This window comes from Aethalodelphis obliquidens, unplaced genomic scaffold (assembly GCF_003676395.1).
Source record: "Aethalodelphis obliquidens isolate GAN/ISIS:26980383/991018 unplaced genomic scaffold, ASM367639v1 scaffold14, whole genome shotgun sequence".
Lineage (NCBI taxonomy): Eukaryota > Metazoa > Chordata > Mammalia > Artiodactyla > Delphinidae > Aethalodelphis > Aethalodelphis obliquidens.
In genome coordinates this window covers 31,368,299-31,391,089 of record NW_020837958.1, presented here as the reverse complement: position 1 = coordinate 31,391,089, position 22,791 = coordinate 31,368,299, and the positions used below count along the sequence as shown (strand labels likewise).

Below are 22,791 nucleotides of genomic sequence, written 5' to 3'. Positions count from 1 at the left end.
GGCACAGCCGACCCTCAATGCCGGCAGTTTATCACACAAATACAGGGATGTTGGGGATATAGCATGGCAAGTCACGTCATCACATCAGCTACAGCCATGTTGGGTCACAATGGGATTATGCCACAGGCTCCAGAGAGGAGCAGAAAAGTGCTCTGAACAGTTGTCCATTGCTCTGTACCTAGACCTGTGTAAGTGACCCATCTTCTCTTACCTGACTTTTTTTGCAAAAGACAATTCAAGGAGGCCAGTTTGCACTATTCAATATGTGGAATTACTTGGCAGAATTAGCAGGAAGGCAACTCAAAAGTAGCCAGCATCCCTCGTGTTTAACGCATCTGTGGTTGCCTTTGGCTCGTGTGCTGATCCCCAGCCCAATCAGTTGCAGTTTATTGCTTTCAACAAAATACATTGCACAAATCATAGCAGTTTATGGATCAAAGGACTGGTTTGGCCTTCCTAAGGAGGTTACCAGGCACGTGGAAGGCCAGGATTTATTAGCTTTTTCTACAGGCAATCTGGTACAATATCATCCCGAACTGGGCCAGTCAGTGACATTAGACCTCGGGCCACGAGGGACTCCTGGTCATCTCTAGGGCAGCTTGAACAGAGAAGAATCCAAGGAAGCAGGAAGTTGAATTACAGATTTTCAAGACTAGCTATGTCAACCCAAAGAAACACTATGCATCTTGATACATTTGGATGCAGGGGGAAATAAATACAGTGCAAAGTGTCATTTCCAAAAGATCATCACCAAATATCCTCCTAGGATAAGGATTCTGCTCATTCACTTTCTTGAAATGTATCTTACTTTGTGTCAGAAACATCCTTGACATGGAGCCATCCAGAAAAATAGGGAAATGTACATCCCCAATCTGATGGTACAAACTCACTCTGTTGCAAAAACAAAATGAAGCATTGACCAGGGCACAGACCCTAGAAAAAGTGTGATCTTTGGGTCCACCACACTGTGAGGGTCCAGTTTCTAGGACATCTGTTGTGCTGCCTTCCGGAGACGGTGACCATTTGGTTTTAATCTTGTTCCCTTATAAAGGTGAAGAAATTGAAGCCTCCCCCTCCCTCCCTCCCTCTTTTTCCTCTCCATCTCCACTGTGACTTTTATCTATACTTTGTGAAGATCTAAGCATTTCCCAGGAACACATCCTGTCAAGTCCAACTTCCTTATCTCTCCAAGACATGCAACATATAGATGTGGTTGCGCTATCACCTTTAGGATAGATATTTTTATTAATTTGGGTTTTAATTTATTCCTTGCCTGCTTGAAGAAAAAAAGATTTTCAGTACCTTGTTTAACATGAATAAGAGGCTCCAGGATCACTCCTAAGTCCCCCATATCAAGCGTTGGTAGAATTTTTTTAATTTGCCATATTTTTTTAAAGAAAGACTTGGTCACTTGTATTCTCTGCATTAAAACGAGATGCCATTAATTTCTCTTCCACATTTTTTACTCGGAAAGTCAAAACTCTTGCCCTCCCTCCCTCCCTTCCTTCCTTCCTTCCTTCCTTCCTTCCTTTCTTTCTTTTCTTTTCTTTCTTTCTTTCTTTCCATCCCTTTCTCCCTCCGTTCCTTTCTTCCTTTTACTTATCTCTGAAAATATTTTCCATGACAAAGGCTAGGAAACAGGACAAATCATGCCCAGATTTTGTGGCCTCATGTGGTCCCATGTTGTTGCTCCAGAGTTCTGTGGGGATCCAAATGATTGTGGCTTACCTCTGATGAGCTCATGTGACATAAGAATGAGGTCAGATGCTACAAGAGGGGTGCAGATGTTGAAAAGAAGAAACATGGGACAAGTCTGGAGTGAATCAAAATATAAGACCTAGGGGTGTCTTTTTTTCAAAGAGTCAACTCATGGGATGAGCGAAGAGGGGTGCATAGTGTAATCAGCAACTGTCTTCTCCATAAAGAAAGCTCTGTGCTGGGTTTAACCTCCTCCTGGCAGACGTACCATCATCCTACTGATTCCCAGCTTTGTGAAGGCATTTTGAATTCAACCCAGATGGTTCCTTTTGAGACCAACAGTTGCCATCAGCATAGCTTGAACAAAGCAAAGCAGACTCAATTGGTCTTCACGCAGTGGGAAATGTTTCATGACTCAGACCAGTCATTGTTTGCTGTTCACGCAGCATGCTGGGTGGCTCTGGTAATATAGGAGAGTTTGTGCTTCTTGCCCGATTGTGGACATAGGGTAGACACTCGACTGTAAAAGAGTTGAATGACAGGTCAAGGCAGTCCATGAAAACAGATCAGATCAACCCACCTTCAGTGTGTCCTGCATGAAAGGCATTGTGCCACGTGCTAGAGGGGCCATGAGGGTACAGCAAGACCCCTTCCCTGAAGAAGCTCAGAACTTAGTCAGAAGCCCCAAGCGTAAACTCACAACGAGTTAAATGGTAATACAAGATGTTAAAGTGCAAGCACACGTCAAGAGTACCCAACGCCCGAATGCCAAATGAATGGTCAGGATCAACGGTGTTCTAGGAACCCAGAGGAGGTCAGTTCTGAAGGTCCTGGTCGATGAGACTCTGAAGAGGCTGTGAGATGGTGACAGATGAGCGGACTGTGACTGGGCAGAGTGGAGCCAGAAGTGAATTCCTGGTTTGAGTGGCATGGGCGGAAGCCAGGAGGGGTTGTGTGACACACGGTGAAAAGGCAGTGCTGAGCTCAGGTGGCCGGGGAAAGTGCTGGGGGGAGGGGTGGTCATGTCAGGCAGCTCGGGTCCTGGTGCTCGGGACTGTGGACGTTTAGCCAAGAGCTTGGACTGTGCTCTATAAGTGAGAGAGGAACCTTGGTTTAGAGAGGACCTACTGTGTGCCAGACCCTGTGCTGGGGTGGGGTGGGACAGGGAGGAGATGGAGACGGGATCATTAGGACTGTGGTACCACCGGTGCCTGATAATGTGCTAGAGGTGACGATTAATCCCCTAGTCGAGTGTAGGTAAATTCGATGGGTTGGTAAGGAGAGGAAACCCGTTAGGAGGTTTCTGCGGGAATTGTACAGGGAATGCATTTACTTTTCCATGCGTGTCCTTGCTGGGGTGGGGGGGAGGTGGGACAGGACAGGGCGGGGGGTCCTAGATGAGTACTAATGGGCATGAAAATCATTACTCCTAACTCAGAGCAGTGGTTCTTGTAAAATCTCTCCCCAAAGCAATGCACATGCTTACAATTTTGCATACACTTTTTTTCTAGGGGTCCGAGAATCCTTTGCAACCCCTTCGTGGACTGTGAATCCCTAGCTGAGAACCGTAACCACGCCCCACACGCTCCCTGACCCCATCTAGAGGAGGGAGCGTCTCCCAACACATAGGTCTGCCACTGTACAGGAAAACCCAGGGTGATAGGGAGGCTCCCTGAGGAACAGAAAGGAGGACAGGTAGCCTGTACTTAAGGACTCTGCTGTGTCGCCCGGATTGTTTCCTTACACCTGAGAAACGACGCTGCCTGCCCTGGCTTATAGGAACCCCCAGAAAGGGGAGGCAGCTGTGGCCATGGCAGAGTGGAGCCAACTACAGAGAATAGTGACCTGTGTGAACCAGCCAGGAGGGAGCTTTCAGTGTGGCAGCATTTCCTCTAGCTCAGGCTGCGGTGATTTTATGGTTACACCAACGCCCTGCACGGAGCAGGCAGAACTCTGCAAGGAACACCTGGGAAACCCAGGAGCAATGCTTCACTTTCTATTTCTTGTTTTCCAACCGAGACAGATTCTATTTCAGATCAGAACATAGTTTGGAGAGAAAGCAGTTGAAGCCTTGGTGCTTGGAATAAAAATTTAACCTTCATCTTTAGGGAAAAAAAGCATATATCTTAGTTGGAGATTTTATGAAATGGAATGACAGTTATGCCTTTTCACATATCTACTATCATTCATTTCAGACCTAATAGAGTTTCTTAAAGGTTTCAAGGTCAGGAACCCCTTTGAGAAGCAGATGAAAGCTATGAACTCTTAACCAGAAATGTGCACACCACACAAAATTTCATCATCCTGAATCCTGTCTGCAGACCCCAGATTAAGAACCCTAGGTTCAAGCCTTGGCCAGATCCTCTGTTAGATTCCAGGCATGCAGTGATGTTTAAGACACAGTCCCGGGGCCAGAGGGGCTCATAGTCTGGTGGGAGTTTATAGACGTGAAGAAGTTAGAGGGGAAAGCGAGGCAGGCACTGATTAGCAGTTTAAACGTATGAGACATTATACAGTAGAATCATGGACCCAACAATATTACAGAAACAGTGAACTGTCGGTTGTCCCTTGAGTACTAATACCCCAGGTGCCAGTAATCGTATTACAAAATGTTGAAAAACATGCTAAGACTTACTGGGAAAAACAAAGAGTAATTTTTCAGGAATATCAAACCCTGTGTTTTTGTGTCCTTAAGAGAAAATGATTTTTTTTGGCCTAAAGATGTATTGTGAGGTATTGCCTTTACCCCAGGCTCAAGGATTAGACATACATCTTTTTGCAAGGTTAAGAAATGCCATGGACAATTTAAGCCAGAGGGAGGAACCCGTCAAGGTTCAAAAGATCCTGAAAAAAATTGATAGGTTTGTATAAAACAATTAAAGGAAATGAGAAATGGTCCTGATCATTACCCAGAATGGCTTGTCAGAGCTTCCACAACTGGGACTATATCCTGCAGTCTATTTATTTTGTCCATGTGAGTTTATTTAAGATTTTTCCAACAGATGACAAATTTCCAGCCAGTGACCCAGCAGGTACCCCTAAGGGTTTCTACTGTTGCCTCAGTTGCAGCTTATAGGCACGGCAAAGCCCCATCCAGAGAAAAAAGAATATTTCCCTTTCCTGTGTTTTCCCGTCAAACTCCCACTGCGCTGCCCCCCATGCCCACCCCTTTGCAGCCATATCTCTCTTCTGACTGGAGTGTACTGGCAGGCCTGTTGCTTTCTTCCTAGTCACTGCGAACACTGTCCCCTGCATCCCATTGAAAGTTCTACAAAAGGGCAGCATAACCTCCCACCAACCAAATCCAAGCCCTCTTTTAAGGCCTCATCTGGAGTGTTCTTCTCCCAAACTCTTCTGACCAAGGCATCCTTGCCCTCAATCCTACCTAAGCCCTTCCGTGGCTCCCCAAGGCAATATCCTGGTCAGCAGAACCTGCTCCGCCTTACCTTTTGAACTGTCCTCTTCTGTACTCCCACAATACTTTCTTCATTCCTCTTTCCATCAGGTAGTCATGCTTTTGAGAGGAGCATTCATTAGAAAACTTGACCAACGATGGCTTCAACAAATAAAGGTTTATTTTTCTCATATAACAGGAAGGCTGGAGGTAGGTGACTGCTACCTAAATGATGTCATTGACAAGTGACAGCAGTTAAATGATGCCAGAACCAGTGTCTCTGAGTTTTCTTTTTCTTTTCCTCATGGTCACAAAATGGCTGCCTTGTTTCACACATTGTAGTTGTAATCAAGGCTGGAAAAAGAAGGACAGGACAGGGTGGGTCATTAATTTCTTTTATCTGGAACGCAAAGCTTTCTCAGAAGTTCTCCCCTCCATGCTGTCAACCTTCCCTTATGTTAATGGGACCACATATGAATCACATGCTCCCTTCCCCAGCTGCAAGGAAGGATGGGAAAGTGGGAACAGGACTATCCTGATCGGCTTAGCTGGTACTACCCCTCGAAAAATGAGTGTTCTACAAGCATGGCAGATGGAAGGAGTAGATATTGGGTAGACTCTACTACTTGCTATGCAGTATTCTGATTCATATCTCTCAGGCTGTCCATTACTCAGTGTCACACATATTATATCTTCTTCATCTTTTTTTTTTTTTAATTTATTTTTGGCTGAGTTGGGTCTTCGTTGCTGTGCATGGGCTTTCTCTAGTTGTGGTGAGTGGGGGCTGCTCTTCATTGCAGTGCACAGGCTTCTCATTGCGGTGGCTTCTCTTGTTGCGGAACACGGGCTCTCGGCACGTGGGCTTCAGCAGTTGCAGCTCACAGGCTCAGTAGCTGTGGCTCACAGGCTCTAGAGCGCAGGCTCCGTAGTTGTGGCACATGGGCTTAGTTGCTCCGCAGCATGTGGGATCTTCCCGGACCAGGGATTGAACCCATGTCCCCTGCATTGGCAGGTGGATTCTCAACCACTGTGCCACCAGGGAAGCCCTGTCTTGTTCATCTTTTACCTCCAACTCCTAACACAGCTTCATGGCATCTACTCTGTTAAATAAAAACATGAGTACATGAGTAGATGAATGTCTGTCTGATTTTAATGACTCTCACATCTAAATTAGTTCTTTAAAAACATAACCCAGTTTTATCCTTTTCTTTTTACATTTCTCTTACGGTATGAAAGTCAATTCCTCATTAATAATTTTCCATTGGATTTTTAGGGGGTAAAATTTAAAGTTATAGAGTAATAGTATTGACAAGACATATGATAAAGATGAGGTCTAAGATTGGACAATAATAAGAGAAAATGGAATCATAATCTTGTTATCCTCAGGGTCATTCTAAGAAGAAATAAACTAAGTGCTAAAACTAGTTTTCCTCTAATTTTTGTTAAAATCAAAACCAGGGTTTTGTAGATCAACTTTGTTCAATAATGTGAATCAAAAACTCCAGAAATCCAATGACCGTACAAGGTTGGGGATGGACTGTAGTCTTATTAAGAACCTAACTGACCTCTTAGCCAGATTCTGGTCATGACCTAAGCTATAAGTGTACGTACAGCGCTGCATAGAGCTGATTCCCCTGATTCAGGTTGAGAAGTCTGCCCAAAGCAGATGGTGGCATTGCTTCCAAGGCCCATGGATGGTGGACCTTCCGAGGAACTCTTAGGTGTGCAGCTCTAACTCCTGCAGAGAACTCATCCCTGGTTACAGACTCAGCCTCTGGGACTCCAAGTCCAGTTTCAGTGCCATCTTTCCAAGAAGTTATCATTCCTACCAATAATTCCCCCAACTCCACCTCTGGCCACCACCTCATCCCAGTCAGAAATGGCCACCTGCCTGAGTCAGGATCACACTTGTAGATGATTCTCCAGTTGGGGTTCTAACATGAATTTATGAATTTCCAGAGTCATTTGGGATTGTTCTGTCTTAGAGTGTGGCAGCGTATCATAAGCACAGTTTCTTTAGAATGGCATGACCTGGCCCTCATCTAATCCTTTGGCACCAGTTTTGTGTCCAGTCTCAAGCCTGGTGGATTGCATTAATGCCAATATCCTAGTTGTCATATGACACTGAAGTTTTGCAAATGGTTAGCATTGGGGAAAACTAGGCAAAAAATGTACAGCCTCCCTGTATTATTTCTTACAATTGCATGTACAGCTACAATTATCTCAATAGAAATTCCCAAAATTAAAAGATAAGATTCTTCCTTGCCCCTTCTGTCTTTTGTTTCAGTCACGGGGCGTCAGACGGGGAGTTTCAGATGCGGAATCAGTTAACTTACCTCCCTCTTTGTCAGTTTTCTCATCTGTAAAACAGGGATAATATTAGCGTCTACCTCATGGGGTTGTTGGGAGGATTCAATGAATTAATATCTATGAAGCACTTAGAAGTGTGTTTAACTGTTAAATAAACAGAAAATAAATAAAAGATCTTGTACTCAACCTTGTCTTTCTGGTCTGGATCCAGTAAGTTACTAAGTGCTTATAAATTTTTCTACGACGTTTCTCTTGGATCCTCTATTTCCACTGCCCCTCTGCCAATTCAGACCTTCGGGGTCATTGCCTCCTCTTGGAGCTTTGCCAAGGTGAAGTTAGTTACTGCCCTTCTGCATCCTGTGGCTTCTCCTTTATTGCACTCAACATTGATTTCCTGTTTCCGTCTCTCTTTTTCCCTGTTGGACTAGAAGGTCCTTCCTGGAAGGCACCATCTCTTACTTGTCTTTGAATCTTCAGCTCCTAGCAAAGTGCCTGACACAAAATAAGTGCTCAGTGAGTGTTTCATGAATGAGTGATAATTGAGCAGAAATAATCTCCTGGCAGCTAGATTTTTTAGAATTTACTAGATTTGCTTCTTTGCAGTAATGGTAGACAACTGTACCAGTCTCTGAACCTATAGTTTTGTGACCTTACTGTTGGACAGCCGTGGAATTCTTGTGAGTCCCGGAGATAAAGCCCTGCAGATAAGCTTTCACTTTTCTTCTCCCATGGGCACATTACCATGAGCTGCCAGGAAGCCTGTTAACTCCTGGACACAGCTCCATTTCCTGAGATCCACATAAAACCATATAAAAGATTGGTTAAGAGTCTGGATCATGGAATGCACCCAGCTTCTGTAAATATTTGCTGAGTAACATGAGACCATGATCAGATTAGCACTTGGCATCCTTGCAAAGTAAAATAAGGCAGATAGCCTCAGTTCCTGATGATGTTACCATTGCTATGACTTTAATATTTTATTCCTGCATCCTCCCACAGAATTGTTCTTTCATTGGGAAAAGAAAATAGATGTTATTTGTTATAAACTGGATCACTCCTTTGGAAAACATCCCTGAGATCAGAGACAAGTTTTGTAAAGTATTCCAAGAAATGTTCAGTAATAGGGATTTTACTGGAATTGGGAAGAAGGTTGGCAGAAGTAGCCTGGAGACCGCAAACCTGAACTTCATTGTAGTCATTCATTACCTCTGCCTGAAGCAGTTGATCAAGATAACGCCCTCACTCCTCCCTCCATAAGCAAAGGAGACAGACCTGACATCAATCATAATAATAGCTTTTATTTATTAAGTACTTTCATGTGTCAGGCACTTTGTTAGGGGCTGGTGATTTAACACCAGCAACAATAATGACTACCACTACTGAGTATTTACTCTGTGCAACATGCATGTCGTAAGGACCTTACATGAATTATCCCTACGTGGCAGTGACCCAGCCCCTGAGGACCCATGTGTATTCTTAATTCATTTCGTGGCCTGATCTCTCCCAAGTCCTTCAGTTTCTGAGGTCTCCTTGTCCCTTTTCAGTGAGAACAGGGATCCCAGGCCTTTTCAGTGCTAGACAGCAAACCTACAACTTAGCCAGCTCTAACTTTATTCCAACAGGCAAACTCCCCAAGGAAAAAGAACAGCAAATGAAGAAACTCATCAGACAGAAAAGAGCAGAGCATCTAAGAGATTCAGGATGGCGTTTCTGGAAATGTTCCACTTTAGGTTTAAAAGGAAACTTTTGAAATGATTAGTAAGTTATTTAGAACCTCAAGATTCTGAAGTTTGAGAAGCTAACATACTGAGAAATTTAATTTAGATTTCCTTAACACGTTCTTTCATGATAAGAGAGCATTCAGTATATCAGTATATAAATGCTATGCAACAGGACTGCCAAATTGCAACACAGAACGGGAGAAATTTGTCATTTTGAAATGCTGAGGGAATTCTTACTAACGGCATTCTCATCTTGTAAAGCTATTATTTTTCTGAACTATAATATGATTTATAAATCTCTGCTGAGTTTTATACTTCTGAGGGGAACAGACTCGAAATGAAATGTATTTTCTCAGAACATAAAATTCTCTCAGGAGTTGACCAAATGAGGAGTAAAAAGAAACATCTTCTGCAACCAAGTGTTCCAAAGTCTTGGTCTCTGCTGGCATATCTGTGGATGAATGTTGGCATTCAGAGTTCTGGGCTCAGCTAGACTCTCTTCTCATGCCACACACTTTCCCTGGGTGACATCGGCCACTCTAAAAGCTTTGATCCTGACTTCTGCCCCAGTGACTCCCATATCCATCCTCCCCACCCCTCAAGTCTCTCCTGAGTTACAGGTCCCTGTGTCTAACTACCCCCTATGACCACCATCATGCCCTACAGATAGCTCAATCTCAAACTCTTTCCTTTCCAAACTCTGTTCCTTCTACTTGAATCCCAGGATTGCAATGATACTAACATCTATAGAAATAAGTAAGGTACAGTTCCTGCTCTCAGGAAGCTTATAATCCAGCACAGGAGATAGAAAAGTAAACAGGCAATTATAATACAGGTTAATACGCGCTGGGTAGGAGAAGCCCAAGTGGCTATGGCTCTCATAAGGAAGAACATCTAGGCAAGACATCAATCTGAAGGAAGTAACGTCTTAGTTGAGTATGAGTTAGGACTGAGAGAGAGAGAGAGAGAGAGAGAGAGTGTGTGTGTGTGTGTGTGTGTGTGTGGTGTATATTGAGGAATCACAAGGAAGGACAGAAGGAGTCCCATGGACAGGAGCGCAAGGGTGTGAGATCATGAAGATATAGGATATGGTTTGGGTAGGGTGCTCAGGAGGGACTGGATAGAGATAAAGCCTGATCACCAGGGCCAGATCAGAACAAGCCTTGTATGCCACATTGGATCTGCACAGAGTTTGAAATCCAAAGGGCACGGTCTAGAGGGTTGGCCAAGCTTGGACATGGGGATATATGCTCGTCTTTTCATGGAGAGCTTCAGGTGATCATGACCCAGGCTCCGGGGAGACCCACGGAAGTCTCAGCTCTCCACTGTGTGCTCCGTGAGATGCTAAAATAGATCCCTCCAAATCAATTCGAGGTTACATTTTATAACAATACGTTCCTCACAGTGCAGTTATACTCTTTATAGGTAATCGTGTTTAGTCCTTACAAGCACTCTGAGCCTCAGACAGACCGTGGACTTTGGCAGTAGGTGGGAGGTGTCAAACCTTGAGCATGTTACTTAACCTCCCTGCATCTCAGTCATCGTCACCTGTAAGATTAGGGTGAAAATAGCCACAAACCCTCATCTTAATCCCTCTGAAAACAAGAGCATTTTGATAAGTTTGCTGAACTTGACCTAAACTGATGTGAAGCTATTTATAAGTTCTTTTTACTCTCGTAATATGAATATTGTTACATTTTGTGGCAGAATATAGATATGTTTGATCATGGGGATGTTAATGGCCTATTGCCATCTTAACTTCCTAATATTTGAAAAACTCTGAATTCAAAAACACATCTAGCCCAAGTGTTTTGATAAACAGCTTGAGGATGTGTAGTACATGTAAAGCAGAAGGTATGTAAGATAATGTACATGAAGGGCCTCCCTAGCACAGTGACTAGCACATAATAAGGGCTCAGAAATTAAAACTGTTATCAAAAAGAGGGCCAACTTGACTTTATAAAACAAGGCATGAAAGAAATAGAAATATCTTAAAGGAAATATGGCCCCTCAAATATTTATAATGATAGTTTTGGAAAATCTGGGGGTGATTTAATTTTTCTAAGCATCATCATGCCTTTATATCATAGGGTTTGCCATTATTCTCCCACTCACAGCAGGAGGAAGAAAATTCAGAGTATTTGTCACCAGTGCTAGCAAAGACAGGTGATGGGAGATTCTGGGAGAGGAAACAGCACAGGTAAGGGAGCGGTGGAGTGAAAGAGGTGTTCAGACAAGGGGGATAAACTTTGCATAGCCTAGAACCCAGGGAGCATGGCACAAAATGCCAACAAAGCCAGGGTAGTGTTTGGGGGAGGTTTTTATGAAGAGCCTTGAATACCATGGTAAGTTTGTACTTTATCCTGTAGTTCAGGTGTTTTGTTTGTTTGTTTTTTGGCCACCTGGCATGCAGGATCCTAGTTCCCCGACCAGGGATCGAACCCATGCCCCCTGCAGTGGAAGCACGGAGTCCCAACCGCTGGACCGCCAGGGAAGTCCCAGATCAGGTGTTTTCAAACCATTTTATCAAGAGACTTTTATTGAAACAAAATTTGATTTGCATGGGAGCTCCGTGTACTGCAGCCACATAGCAATCCGTTTTTATTCTGTGGTCCAAAGGCTCTTTTTTTTTTTTTTTTTGTGGTATGCGGGCCTCTCACTGTTGTCGCCTCTCCTGTTGCGGAGCACAGGCTCCGAACATGCAGGCTCAGCGGCCACGGCTCACGGGCCCAGGCGCTCCGCGGCATGTGGGATCTTCCCGGACCAGGGCACGAACCCACGTCCCCTGCATCGGCAGGCAGACTCTCAACCACTGTGCCACCAGGGAAGCCCCCAAAGGCTCTTTTAAAAGGACAGAACTGATCATCTCACTCCTCATGGCACATTCCCCAAGGACTTCTCATCAAGCTTGGAGTAAAATGCCATCTCCCTGCAGGCTCTGGGTGATGTGGCCCTGCACACCTCCCCAGCTCATCTCACACCTCCCTGGCTTAGCACTCGTGGGTCCTCCAGTGAGCTGCAGCCCTCCCCACCTCAAGGATCTTACAAAGCATGCCCTCTCCTTTGCTTCTCCATCCCACTTGCCTAATTAGCTTCTAGTCATTCAAATCTAAGCTCAGCCACCTTTTCTGGGAGGAACCTTTCCTGGCTTGGTCAGGAACCCTTGTGATACACTCTCCCACACCCTGTGGATGTCTCCATTCATTAACTGAGGGTTTAGTTGTTTGATGCTTTCTCCCCACTATTCTGTCAACTTTGAGAATGGGAAGTGGCCCCGTTTGTCTTGTTCATGACAGTGTCCTTGGCCAATGCCTGGTCGCTAAGCACACCTCCAGCAATTATTTGTTGAAAATACACCAGCAAATACAACAGGAAGACAAATGGGAGAGGGGGCTGCTTTGGGTTGAAATGAGGTTGGAACCTTTGTTTGAAGCAAGAACGTGGGGCCTGGGATACTTCCCACTAGGCCTACTCCTTGCCCTCCACAGGTGTCCCTGAGGCAATTTCACTGAGGAACATTCTGGAAGCACTGTGGTGGGTGATGGGATACTCCAACTAACAGAAGGCTTTGTTATTTGGCTTTGAGGCGAGTGTTCTCTTGGCCCAAAGAAACATTCTGCTTGATGGTCAACAGAATGGATAAATAATCATAGTAGCTTGTGTCAATAGGAAGTACATTTCATTCAGTTATTTCAACATCTCTTCTCTCTTGGGTGGGGAAAGACTGTAAAAGACATTAATAGGCTGGCCTCAATTTTACTTTTTTGTGAAAGACTGAGTGTACAGTAGACATTTCTTTGGAAAGTCGTTTTGGCCTAGGCCCAGACCATCGAGAGAGCCACCTCTGTGCTCTGCATGCAGATCTATGCACACTTGGGCCCATTCCTGGGTCTGCGATCACGTGACACAGGGCAGCTTGTGTGACTATCCCTGGTTCAGTGTGGTCAGCTGTGATAAAGTCGAGGGCTCCCTTTATCTGTTAAACAGGGAAAATCAAAGTGAAAATTACCTTTTGATTGGGTAACATTGCTGAAGAAAATCCATAGAAATGGCTCAGGATCCACCGGCACCATCTCAGTGTTGTGTTGTGGACTTTCAAATTGCTGGAACGCTGGGTTTCAGGCCTCTTCAAGGCCAGCTGAAAATAAACTGCAGAGTCGTATGTCTGTGCAATCCTAGACTAAAGAGAAAATATATGCTGGCCAAAAGCAAGTCATTTTTCAACCTCAAAATATTCTTTCCAAATTCTAAGATCCTATGTTTGACATGTTTAAGAGGGAGACATAACAGCTGAAGTTGTCTTTGTTCAGAGCGTAGGAGATAGTTTCGTCTAGTCTTTCAGGAAAGATAGAGAATGACATTTTCAGAACAAATCAAAATATATTTTTAGGGTTTTATTTTCCCCTTCAGGAAGAGAAATTGACATGCTTTCCTGATTTGAATTTATTTGATCTATAAATGGCCTCAATAATTTGATATGAAACTAGAGTAAATGAACCACTGAGAAAAGTTATTGAAAATGCTGTTAGTTCACCTCCCTACCTTAATAATAATATGAGCGCCACCGACACCACCACCATGACTAATAGTTATTGAGTGGTTTCTAGGTGTATGCTGAACTCTTGACGTACATTTTCTTATTTAGTTCTCATAGCAATCCTGGGAGGTAGATATTATTCTTAATGCCAGTTTTCCAATGAGGAAACTGAGTCACAGAGTGTTGGGGGCACTCCCCCAAAGCCACACAGCTGTAGGTGGACAAGCCGGGATCTGACATCCTCCAGACTTGCCCTCCTCACCATGTGCTTGTGTCCTCTTTCCCCACAGGGCTAGCATCGTACAGAAACGCATCATTTATTTTCAAGATGAGGGCTCTCTGACCAAGAAACTTTGTGAACAAGGTAAGGATTTGTGGACGTGTGGGTGAGAGAGGGCTAGAGACATGGAAGGTGGCTCATTGAGTCCAAGCATTCAGCTGCAGGAATTAAGGCAGTTGGGCTTTCTGAGCTCCTCTGGGTTTTGTGTCCTCACGTAGCTCCAGTTTTTAATCTGGCTGTGTGCTGTGGGTAATTGGATCTGCCTTAAACTCTAATTACTCAGCTTGATTCCCTGGGTAGGAGATATGTACCTTATATTGGTGTCGTCGTCTTCTTATTTTTGTGGAACAGTGATTATTCTGAAGAGGTTCCTTGGAATAATTCACAGAACTTAATTAAGGAACGCACCATTGTGTACCTTTAAAAAGTCTGTTAACAGTTGTCTGGAGTAATCACCAGCAGGAACTTTTGGGGCACCCAGGCAGGAAGGGGGGGATTTTCTCTAGGGAAACGGGGATGTCCAGGGGTCATTGACGTTGTGATCTCACCTCGTTCAAGGATCTCGTCCTTGGATGTGCAGGCTCATCAACTCCCTCTCCTTGAACGTGTTCTAACAAAGCTTATAGGGACCAAGTAGACGGAGGAGGTTGGAGCAGAGTCCTGGATTCAGATTCAGCTGACTTTCAAATCCTGCCTCTGCCCTTCCTCGTCATGCAACTTTTTTTTTTTTTTTTTGCGGTACGCGGGCCTCTCACTGCTGTGGCCTCTCCCATCGCGGAGCACAGGCTCCGGACGCGCAGGCTCAGCGGCCATGGCTCACAGGCCCAGCCGCTCCGTGGCATGTGGGATCTTCCTGGACTGGGGCACGAACCCACGTCCCCTGCGTCGGCAGGCGGACTCTCAACCACTGCGCCACCAGGGAAGCCTTCGTCATGCAACTTAATGTATGTAAAATAGTACCGTGCCTCCTTGGTACATAGTAAATATATATATTGATATGTATATTGATATGTACACATACATATATACACGCATACATATACACGCTTATATACACACATACATACATATATACACATACATATATATATTATATATGTGTATGTGTTAGCTATTGTTATCTACAGCCCAAAGCTTATTTATTAATCTACCATGAAAAATTAAAGTTTGAAACATCCAAATGTGTTTAGAAGTCATTAGAGAACTAAATAAACATGGAAAATGTTCTGAAATTATACATCTTCACTCTTTCATTTCTATTAATTTGCAGACTTTTTTTTTACATTTAGAACAATTTGCGTTTTCAGAAGAAATCATTCTATTTCTAGCAAATCGTAAGCTACTAAGAAAAAGAAAAGTTGATAAAGGTCTTCTGGGAAAATAATAATAAGAGCTATTTTCTTTTAGTGCCTGCTACATGCCAGGCACCATTCTAAGCACTTCACATGCCTTAATCATGTAATCTGCATAACAATCCTACATGGTAAAGACTATTATATCATACCTATTTTATAAATGAGAAGCCTGAGACATGAAAAGTTTAAAGAGCTCACTCAGCATGATACACCTAGTGGGGGAGGTCAGAGTTTGGACCTAGGAGCCATTGCCCTAACCACTGCCTTTCTATCAGGGTGTCTACCTCCCAATTCAGTAGCTTGGATTGTTACTTTGAGTAGATCAAAGCATAGGTCTCCCTATAGATGAACTGGAGCAGAAACTAGGTCCTATGTGGAGGACTTCTTGGAGAGCATGGAAGGAGCTAAAGGGTGAGAGAGTTGGCTGCCCTGCATTAGTGTCATGCCTGCCAAAGGCGCCAGAGAGCTGCAACCTGTGGACCAGCGCCCTGGGCAGTTTCCAGGTGGGCATCACCATGCATGGCTGTTGAGGCTTTCCTGTATTTCATAGTCCACAGATTCACTTAGCCTTTCCCCAGATCCAGAACTTCTCAACTCTTGAGGCTCTTGGTTCCTAATGGACAAATCCCATCCCTGCCCAGCCTCCATGAGATGACATCCAGGTCCTGTGGGTTAGAGTTGTGGCTATTCTAGCTCACCTCTTGGTTGGCTAATCATGGCCACTGTGGTGAGGTTTTGTTAGTTTGACTCTCAGAGGACAGCCTTATTTCCCAGATTCGAGGGTACCTAGAAGACACTTCACTGTCAGCCCCATGTACTGACAGCAACCATCAACTAAATTGCACTTTCCAAAGCCTCAGTCCTGATGTTGTGAAAGCCTTGTCTAAGCTATGAATATGCTAACATTCTGCGGATACAGTGTCAATAAAATGACCTTGCAAATCTCTATTGGTTACCACTTCTGAAGCAGAGATCCTATCAAAATGACTAAGCACGAATCTGTATAAGAAGACCTCTTTCCAACAGCAACTTTGTGGACAAAAAAAGACCCGGCAGGACCTGGGCTATAGGATCATTAGGTGCTGTTGTATATGATCCCTGGAGACAGCAGACCCATGAGGAAATCCATCAGTTAGCAAAGCAGATCCTGTACAGAAAGTCTTTAAGATATAAGCATAGAGCAAAGGGATTTTTCTTAAATGTGTATGCCCACTTGATTATCTCCAGCTCTTTCATTAAGGTATTCATAGTCTTTGTTAAGTCAAATCAAATCTATCAAGGAAAGGAAGAGAGAAACTAGTGTCTATTATTTTTTTCCCCAGTTGAAGCTATTTATCCATAGGGGAAAATTAAGAATTGCACAGATTAAAAGCAATGGCAATCGTTATTTTTTAAAAGAAACATAAAACATTAAGCTACTTACAATTAAAAACAGAGGAACATAAAATATTCCACAAGGTGACCTATAATAAACAAATGCACACATATACTCACTTTAATACCATGTCATAGACAATTAAGGGAGAGAGACAAAGAGAGGAAAAGATGAAGGGAAAATCAGAGATGAGAGGAAAGTGTGGGCAGAGAAGGGATCATGAGAAAAAGAAGACAAGGGAAGAGGAGCAAAGAATAAAGGATGACAGTAGAAAAGAAAACTGATGGATTAAGAGTAGAAATGAGGGGGAGGGGACAGCTTGGGAGATGCTGCAGGGCCTGCAATTACCTGTATTGGGCAAGCCCTGCACTGTTAGGAGAAGAGGGGTAAGTTAACACTTGTTATCACTTCCCTTTGAAAACCTGATTCATTTTCAGTGGGCTTTTTCTCAGTAGGAAACAGTTATGTCTGTTTTTATTTTCAAACTTAGAAATTTATTTTTTAAATGGAAGCTTATTTTCCTTTGGAATTCCAAAAGGTTTATTATAAGTGCATTCCCTTGAACCCCTGGGCGCATCTTTAAGTTCACTACTTATATCTGAGAGCCCTTTTGATAAGGTAAAGCTACCAGTTTGCCTTATTTTGGTTTTTTGAGAGATTATTGCTGCCTCCTTTACAGCACCGAGTAGTTACAATTGAAACCCCAGCATGTATCTCTTAGCTCTGAATTCCTTTCTCAAAACTAATTTAGTTTTTTTTTAACAACGTAGGTGATCATAATGGAAATGTGAAAAGGAAGAACCTTCAGGAGTTACTCATATACGCTACCTTTCCTGAAATATAGTCAACAGGGCTTGTCCCTTAAGTATCAAAGTGGCTCACACAGGCATCAGATCTGGACTTCGTGTACATGAGGCAGTGGGAAGATTTCTCCTAACACAAACAACGCTCTAGCCTCTTCCTAGTGTACAAAAAGTAGGCAAACAATGATTTCTGTTTGGGGTGGCTTCAGATCTCTTCTTCAGAGATTCTGGAGCCATGTAGGGAGGTAATTTTTCAAACGTACCATTCTTCATTTGAAAAAGCAAAAAGAGAAACACACACCAATTTCTCTCATTGGTGTTTATGCAGACCTATCCAGCAGAAGGTCTCTCCCGCAGTGATATAGTGTAGAGGTTAAGAGCATGGGCTGTGGACTCAAAAAGACCTGAGCTCCAGTTCTGCCTACACCACTTACTAACCCTGTGGCCTTGGGCTGGTCACCTAATGTGCCTCAGTTTCATGATCTATAAAATGGGGTTAACCAACGTCCTGACCTCCTAGGTTTGTCAGGATCAAATGGGACAATATATGGAAAGGGATCAGCACGTATGAAGACTCTATACAATATAGTTATTATTACAATATCCCATACTTTTGTCTCCATCCTCAAACCCAGAATTCGCTTCTTCCACCCATCTCTGGTTTTGCATATTCAAACTAAATGAACCCAGTGAATTCCATAAGGAAGACTTGTAAAATGCTCTTCCTAACACTCAAAAAGATTTTTATACTCTTTGTTGCTGCTCTTTATATAATAGTTAAGAATAAATGTCCAACTTGCAAAAAGAGAGAGAACATTTATGTTAATACTTCCAGAGGAAGCAAAGAAAAAGCAATTGCAGCAAGTTGCATCTGTAGACATTGTTTCATCTTGCAGGAAGCAGAACAGACCAAAAGCAACAATGCACAGTTAGGGGTGTGGGCTTGACTGTCGGAAATACTGAATTTATTCATGTAATCTTTCTCCACTTATCAGCTATTCGCAGTTAAAAGTGGGGGCGGATTGGGAATCTTGAGTTTTTCCCGGCTGCTTCTATGCTCAGAAGTAAACCTGAATTTATGGACATATTCCCAAACCCCCAACCCTCCCAGTAAACTGTCTGAAAGCTTGATAAGAAGTGACGTGACTATACATGCATATCTTTTTAGAAATAATTTTCAGCAGTTCTTCACATCCCTCTGCTTGTTCTCATTTCTCTCCTTCAAAGCTTTTTCTGGTCCTGGCAATTTGGCCCCAGAGAATATTCCTTAGAGAAAACACACACAGGCATATTCCTCTTAAAATTTGGTGGAGAAATCCTGTTGTGGGAGGGGTGGGGAAGGAGATTTGGGCCCAGAAAATATATCAAGATGGACCCCCATCCCAAATATTCTACCTTATTGGTCCCATAGGTCTCCTCACATTATTAGAACAAAAGTTCTGATGTTTTTTTAATTTGCAAAATATATAGTTATCACCCTTAGAGGTATATAAAATCCTTTATAGCTGGACCTGGTTCTGAGTTATTAATTGGTGAAAACTGTACCTCATCTTCTTTTCCCAAGCCTTCAAGACAGAACGAGACCGAGATGGTGCTGTCCTGTAAATGACTCAGCGCTGCTTCCTAACTTGGTGACTTTCCTGACTCTTTCAGACTCCACGTTTGACGGGGTGACTGACAAGCCAATCCTAGACTGCTGCGCCTGTGGAACTGCCAAGTACAGGCTCACATTTTATGGGAACTGGTCTGAGAAGACACACCCAAAGGATTACCCTCGTGAGTAGAACAGCTTCCTTATGGGTTGGGGGAGAGGGTATTGCAAAGTTCTGGTTGTGGGATAGACTAGCTTCTCCTTCTTACCAATCAATGCCTTCATGAAACACATTCCAAGAAAGCGAATTCATCGAGACAGGCAGATATAATAGTCGGATGCTTTCAGCTTCTTTGCAGAGCATTGTTCTAAGTGTTTTCTTATCTGTGATTTTAAAAAATATTCGTCAGGTCATGCTGCTTCTCGTCAGGTCAGGTATTTGGTAACCTCAGTGCTCCTGAAGTGGCTCTGTCCATACAACCAGCCTATTTGTTCTGGAAAGAACTGGCAAAAGGGACCACCTGCTCTTGACTGCGCAGGCCAAGGTCAACAAATACTCAACGTCCTCAACCATAGCGTGTATTGGTAATATGTCAGATACCGCCTTAGAATCCTTATTACACCATGCTCCAGGTAGCCAGTACGAACCCATGAGAGCTGGCAGGCAACCCCAAACTTGCTGTTTTAGAGTAAATCCTTAATCAGGACCCTACCAACTCCCTTTTATCAAACAGTTGTCTCAGCAAATGCCTAACATGTGGCAGACACTGTGCTAAACACTAGGGATATGAGAGTGAATAAAAAAGACACAACCCATGTTCTCATGCAGCTCAGAGATTAATGGGGAGACAGACACTAATTAAATAATCACACAAATGATATGAAAATTATAACTATGAATAGTGAGCTTACTGAGTGGCAAGCAGTTTTACATATGTTGTCATTTCATCCTCAAAATAACCTTTTGTGGGCTTTTGTGAATGAGCTCACTGGAGATCACAGAGACATCACGATTTGCCCCTACTCCAACGTAAGTACAATCGTCCCTTGGCGTTTGAGGGGGATTGGTTCCAGGACTCCTACAGATACCAAAATCCATGAATGCTCAATCCCGTATATGTGAAATGACGTAGTATTGGCATAAAACATAGGCAGATCCTCCCATATACTTTGTCATCTCTAGATTATTTATAATACCTAGTACCATGTAAATAGTTGTAAATACAATGTAAATGCTAGGTCAGTAGTTATTGTGTGGAAAATTCAAGTTTTGTTTTTTGAGACTTTATGGAATTTTTTTTTCAAATATTTATGACCCGTTGTTGGTTGAATCTGCGGATGCAGAACCCTCAGAATGAATGGCTAATGGTAGTGGATCCAAGATGCAGAAGGGGTTTGTCAGGCTCCTTGTCCTGCCTTTCATTTGGATTGCCTTTGAGACCCAGTGTAGCCCATTCTTTCTAACTGTGGGTGGCAGGATGTCCATGTGTGGCACTGAGCGTGTTTTGGTTCATTGTGTGTTTTAGTCTTGTTCACTTCACTTTGGAGTTGCCGCAGCTGGGAGAGAACAGGGAGGCTGGAGAAAGAAACTAAAAAGAGGGTTTTGGGTCAGCCCCAAAGGGAGGGGGGCAAAGGGTACGTGGTTGGGACTTAAGAAGACCCAGTCTAGACCATAACCTCCATGGTCCCCAGACAGCCCACCCAGAGGGGACTCCATTTCTTGGCAGATCAAGAACCTTATTGTTTAATTTTAGCCACATGTAATCAAGGCTGGAGATCTTAGAAGCCTCATATTAGTTCATTCTTCTGACTCTGGGATTCAGCTTGATCTACTTCAGCTGATGTGGGAGACCTGTGTGAACAAACTTGGACTCTCTGCCTGGAGAGGAAAAAACCACTTGGAACAAGCATGATGGAAAAAATTTCCTCTAGTGCCTCCCATCCACTAACCCAGAGGAAAGAAAATGTTAGGGGCCTATTACTCATCTTTTGTAATCCTAAGGCGTTTCTTGCTCTTTTCTGTTCTGACACTGTTATTTCCCAGAATTTTTTTAAGGGTACAGACCATTGTTTCTGGGTCTTTAGGCCAAATCAAGTACAAAGCTATACAGAATTTCTGCGGAGTTGTTGGGAGTTTCTTAATATGTATAGCAGACGTGTGTTTCAAGTACCTCAAAATTGTTTCATTGTCAGATGTCAGAGTGTGTCCTAATTTTTGGTTGGAAAAAAGTTGGTCACTATGTTCAGAAGAGCATTTATCACATCATACTGTAATTATTTCTTCAGGAGCCTTTCTTCTCCACCAGACTGAGAAGTCCTCCAGGACAAAAGCCACGACATGCTCATCTTTCATTCTTAGCGCCTGCAAGTGCCTGGGGCCTTCCCAAGTACTGGGTACTGATTGTTGGACTCAGAGTGGCATTCACCATGACCTGGGAGGCAGAGTTTTAGCCCACATTAGTCACGATGGTCAGTATCGAGCAGGGACAGGGCCAGACTTTCCCTGGAGGGAAAGGGATGGACTTGGGCACTAGGGGCACTGGAGGCAATTGGAAGGGCACAAAAAGGTGCCCTTCAAGGTCTAATCAGGACCGTGAGAATTCAATATTCACAAAAGTGATTTCTGCCAATCTTAGGTAATAGACGACTTTCATTTTACCCCTCCAGGGATGATTCTGTCTTGATAACCAACCCTGGCCATTTAGCCCAATTAAGTCATGACACTTCTCAACGGTAGTACAAGCTGATACATGACAGGTCCTCCTCTTATTAATTACTCATCCCAAATTCCACTTTCTCTGCAAGCATCTCAGAGCAGGGCCCTTTTTATGGGCTTAAAAATTATTGAGAACTCCAGTATACTTTTGTTAATATGGATTGTATCTCTCAATATTTCACCATCTCAGAAATTAAAACAGAACATTTTAAACATCACTTATTATTTAACTTTAAAAGTAACATATAATGAATTAGCAGTGATTAAATTATTACATGTTAACATATTTTATGAAAATAACTATATTGTCCAAACGAAAGAAATTTAGTAAAAAGGGCATCATTGTTTTACATTTTTGCAAATCTCTTTAATGCCTGGTTTAATGGAAGACACCTGGATCGTCATATTTGCCTTTGCATTTAACTTGCTGTGGCATTTTTTTTTTTTTTGGCTTAAGTATATGAGAAAATTCTGTCTCACACAGATATGTAATTGGAAATGGGAAGAATATTTAAATAACCTTTTCAGATAATTACAGATAATCTTCTTTGATGCTACACCAAAACTCTGCAAATGGTAGTTTCTTAAAGGAGAATTACAATATAGAATGTGAAACCGTATCAACGAACTTATACTCTGTTACATTAAAATGCGTTGCTTTCCGCTTGCCCTTTGAATGCATCTTTCACAAATGAATGATTTTATAACATCATCTATTGGTCATTTGGAAAATATTGGTTTACTGAGTTATGCAGATCATCCAGATATTGAGACATTTCATTATGCAACATCAAAAATCATATTCGTTTAAAAAAAATCATATTCATTAAGATCACTTCCAATTTCATCAGTAAAGTGTTTAAGTATTGAAAAGCTATCAAATTCATGGCGGTGGATACAAGTTTCCCAAGATCCCAAGTTTTGCTTGAAAGCTCAAATTTTATCATTGACAGCAAATACCGTCAGGTGTTTTTCTTGAAGTGACAGGCTTATTTCAATTTTTAAGAAAAT

At 42.9% G+C, this 22,791-nt stretch overlaps 1 protein-coding gene across 1 annotated transcript in view; it reads left to right on the top strand.

Annotated features, from left to right (window-relative positions):
- SPON1 (spondin 1) overlaps window positions 1-22,791 on the top strand; it is a 275,447-nt gene that overhangs the window by 102,810 nt on the left and 149,846 nt on the right. The window contains exons 4-5 of the mRNA XM_027115305.1: window positions 13,951-14,024; window positions 19,127-19,249. Coding sequence (XP_026971106.1) covers window positions 13,951-14,024; window positions 19,127-19,249 — 197 coding nt within the window. The remainder of the gene's footprint in view (window positions 1-13,950; window positions 14,025-19,126; window positions 19,250-22,791) is intronic.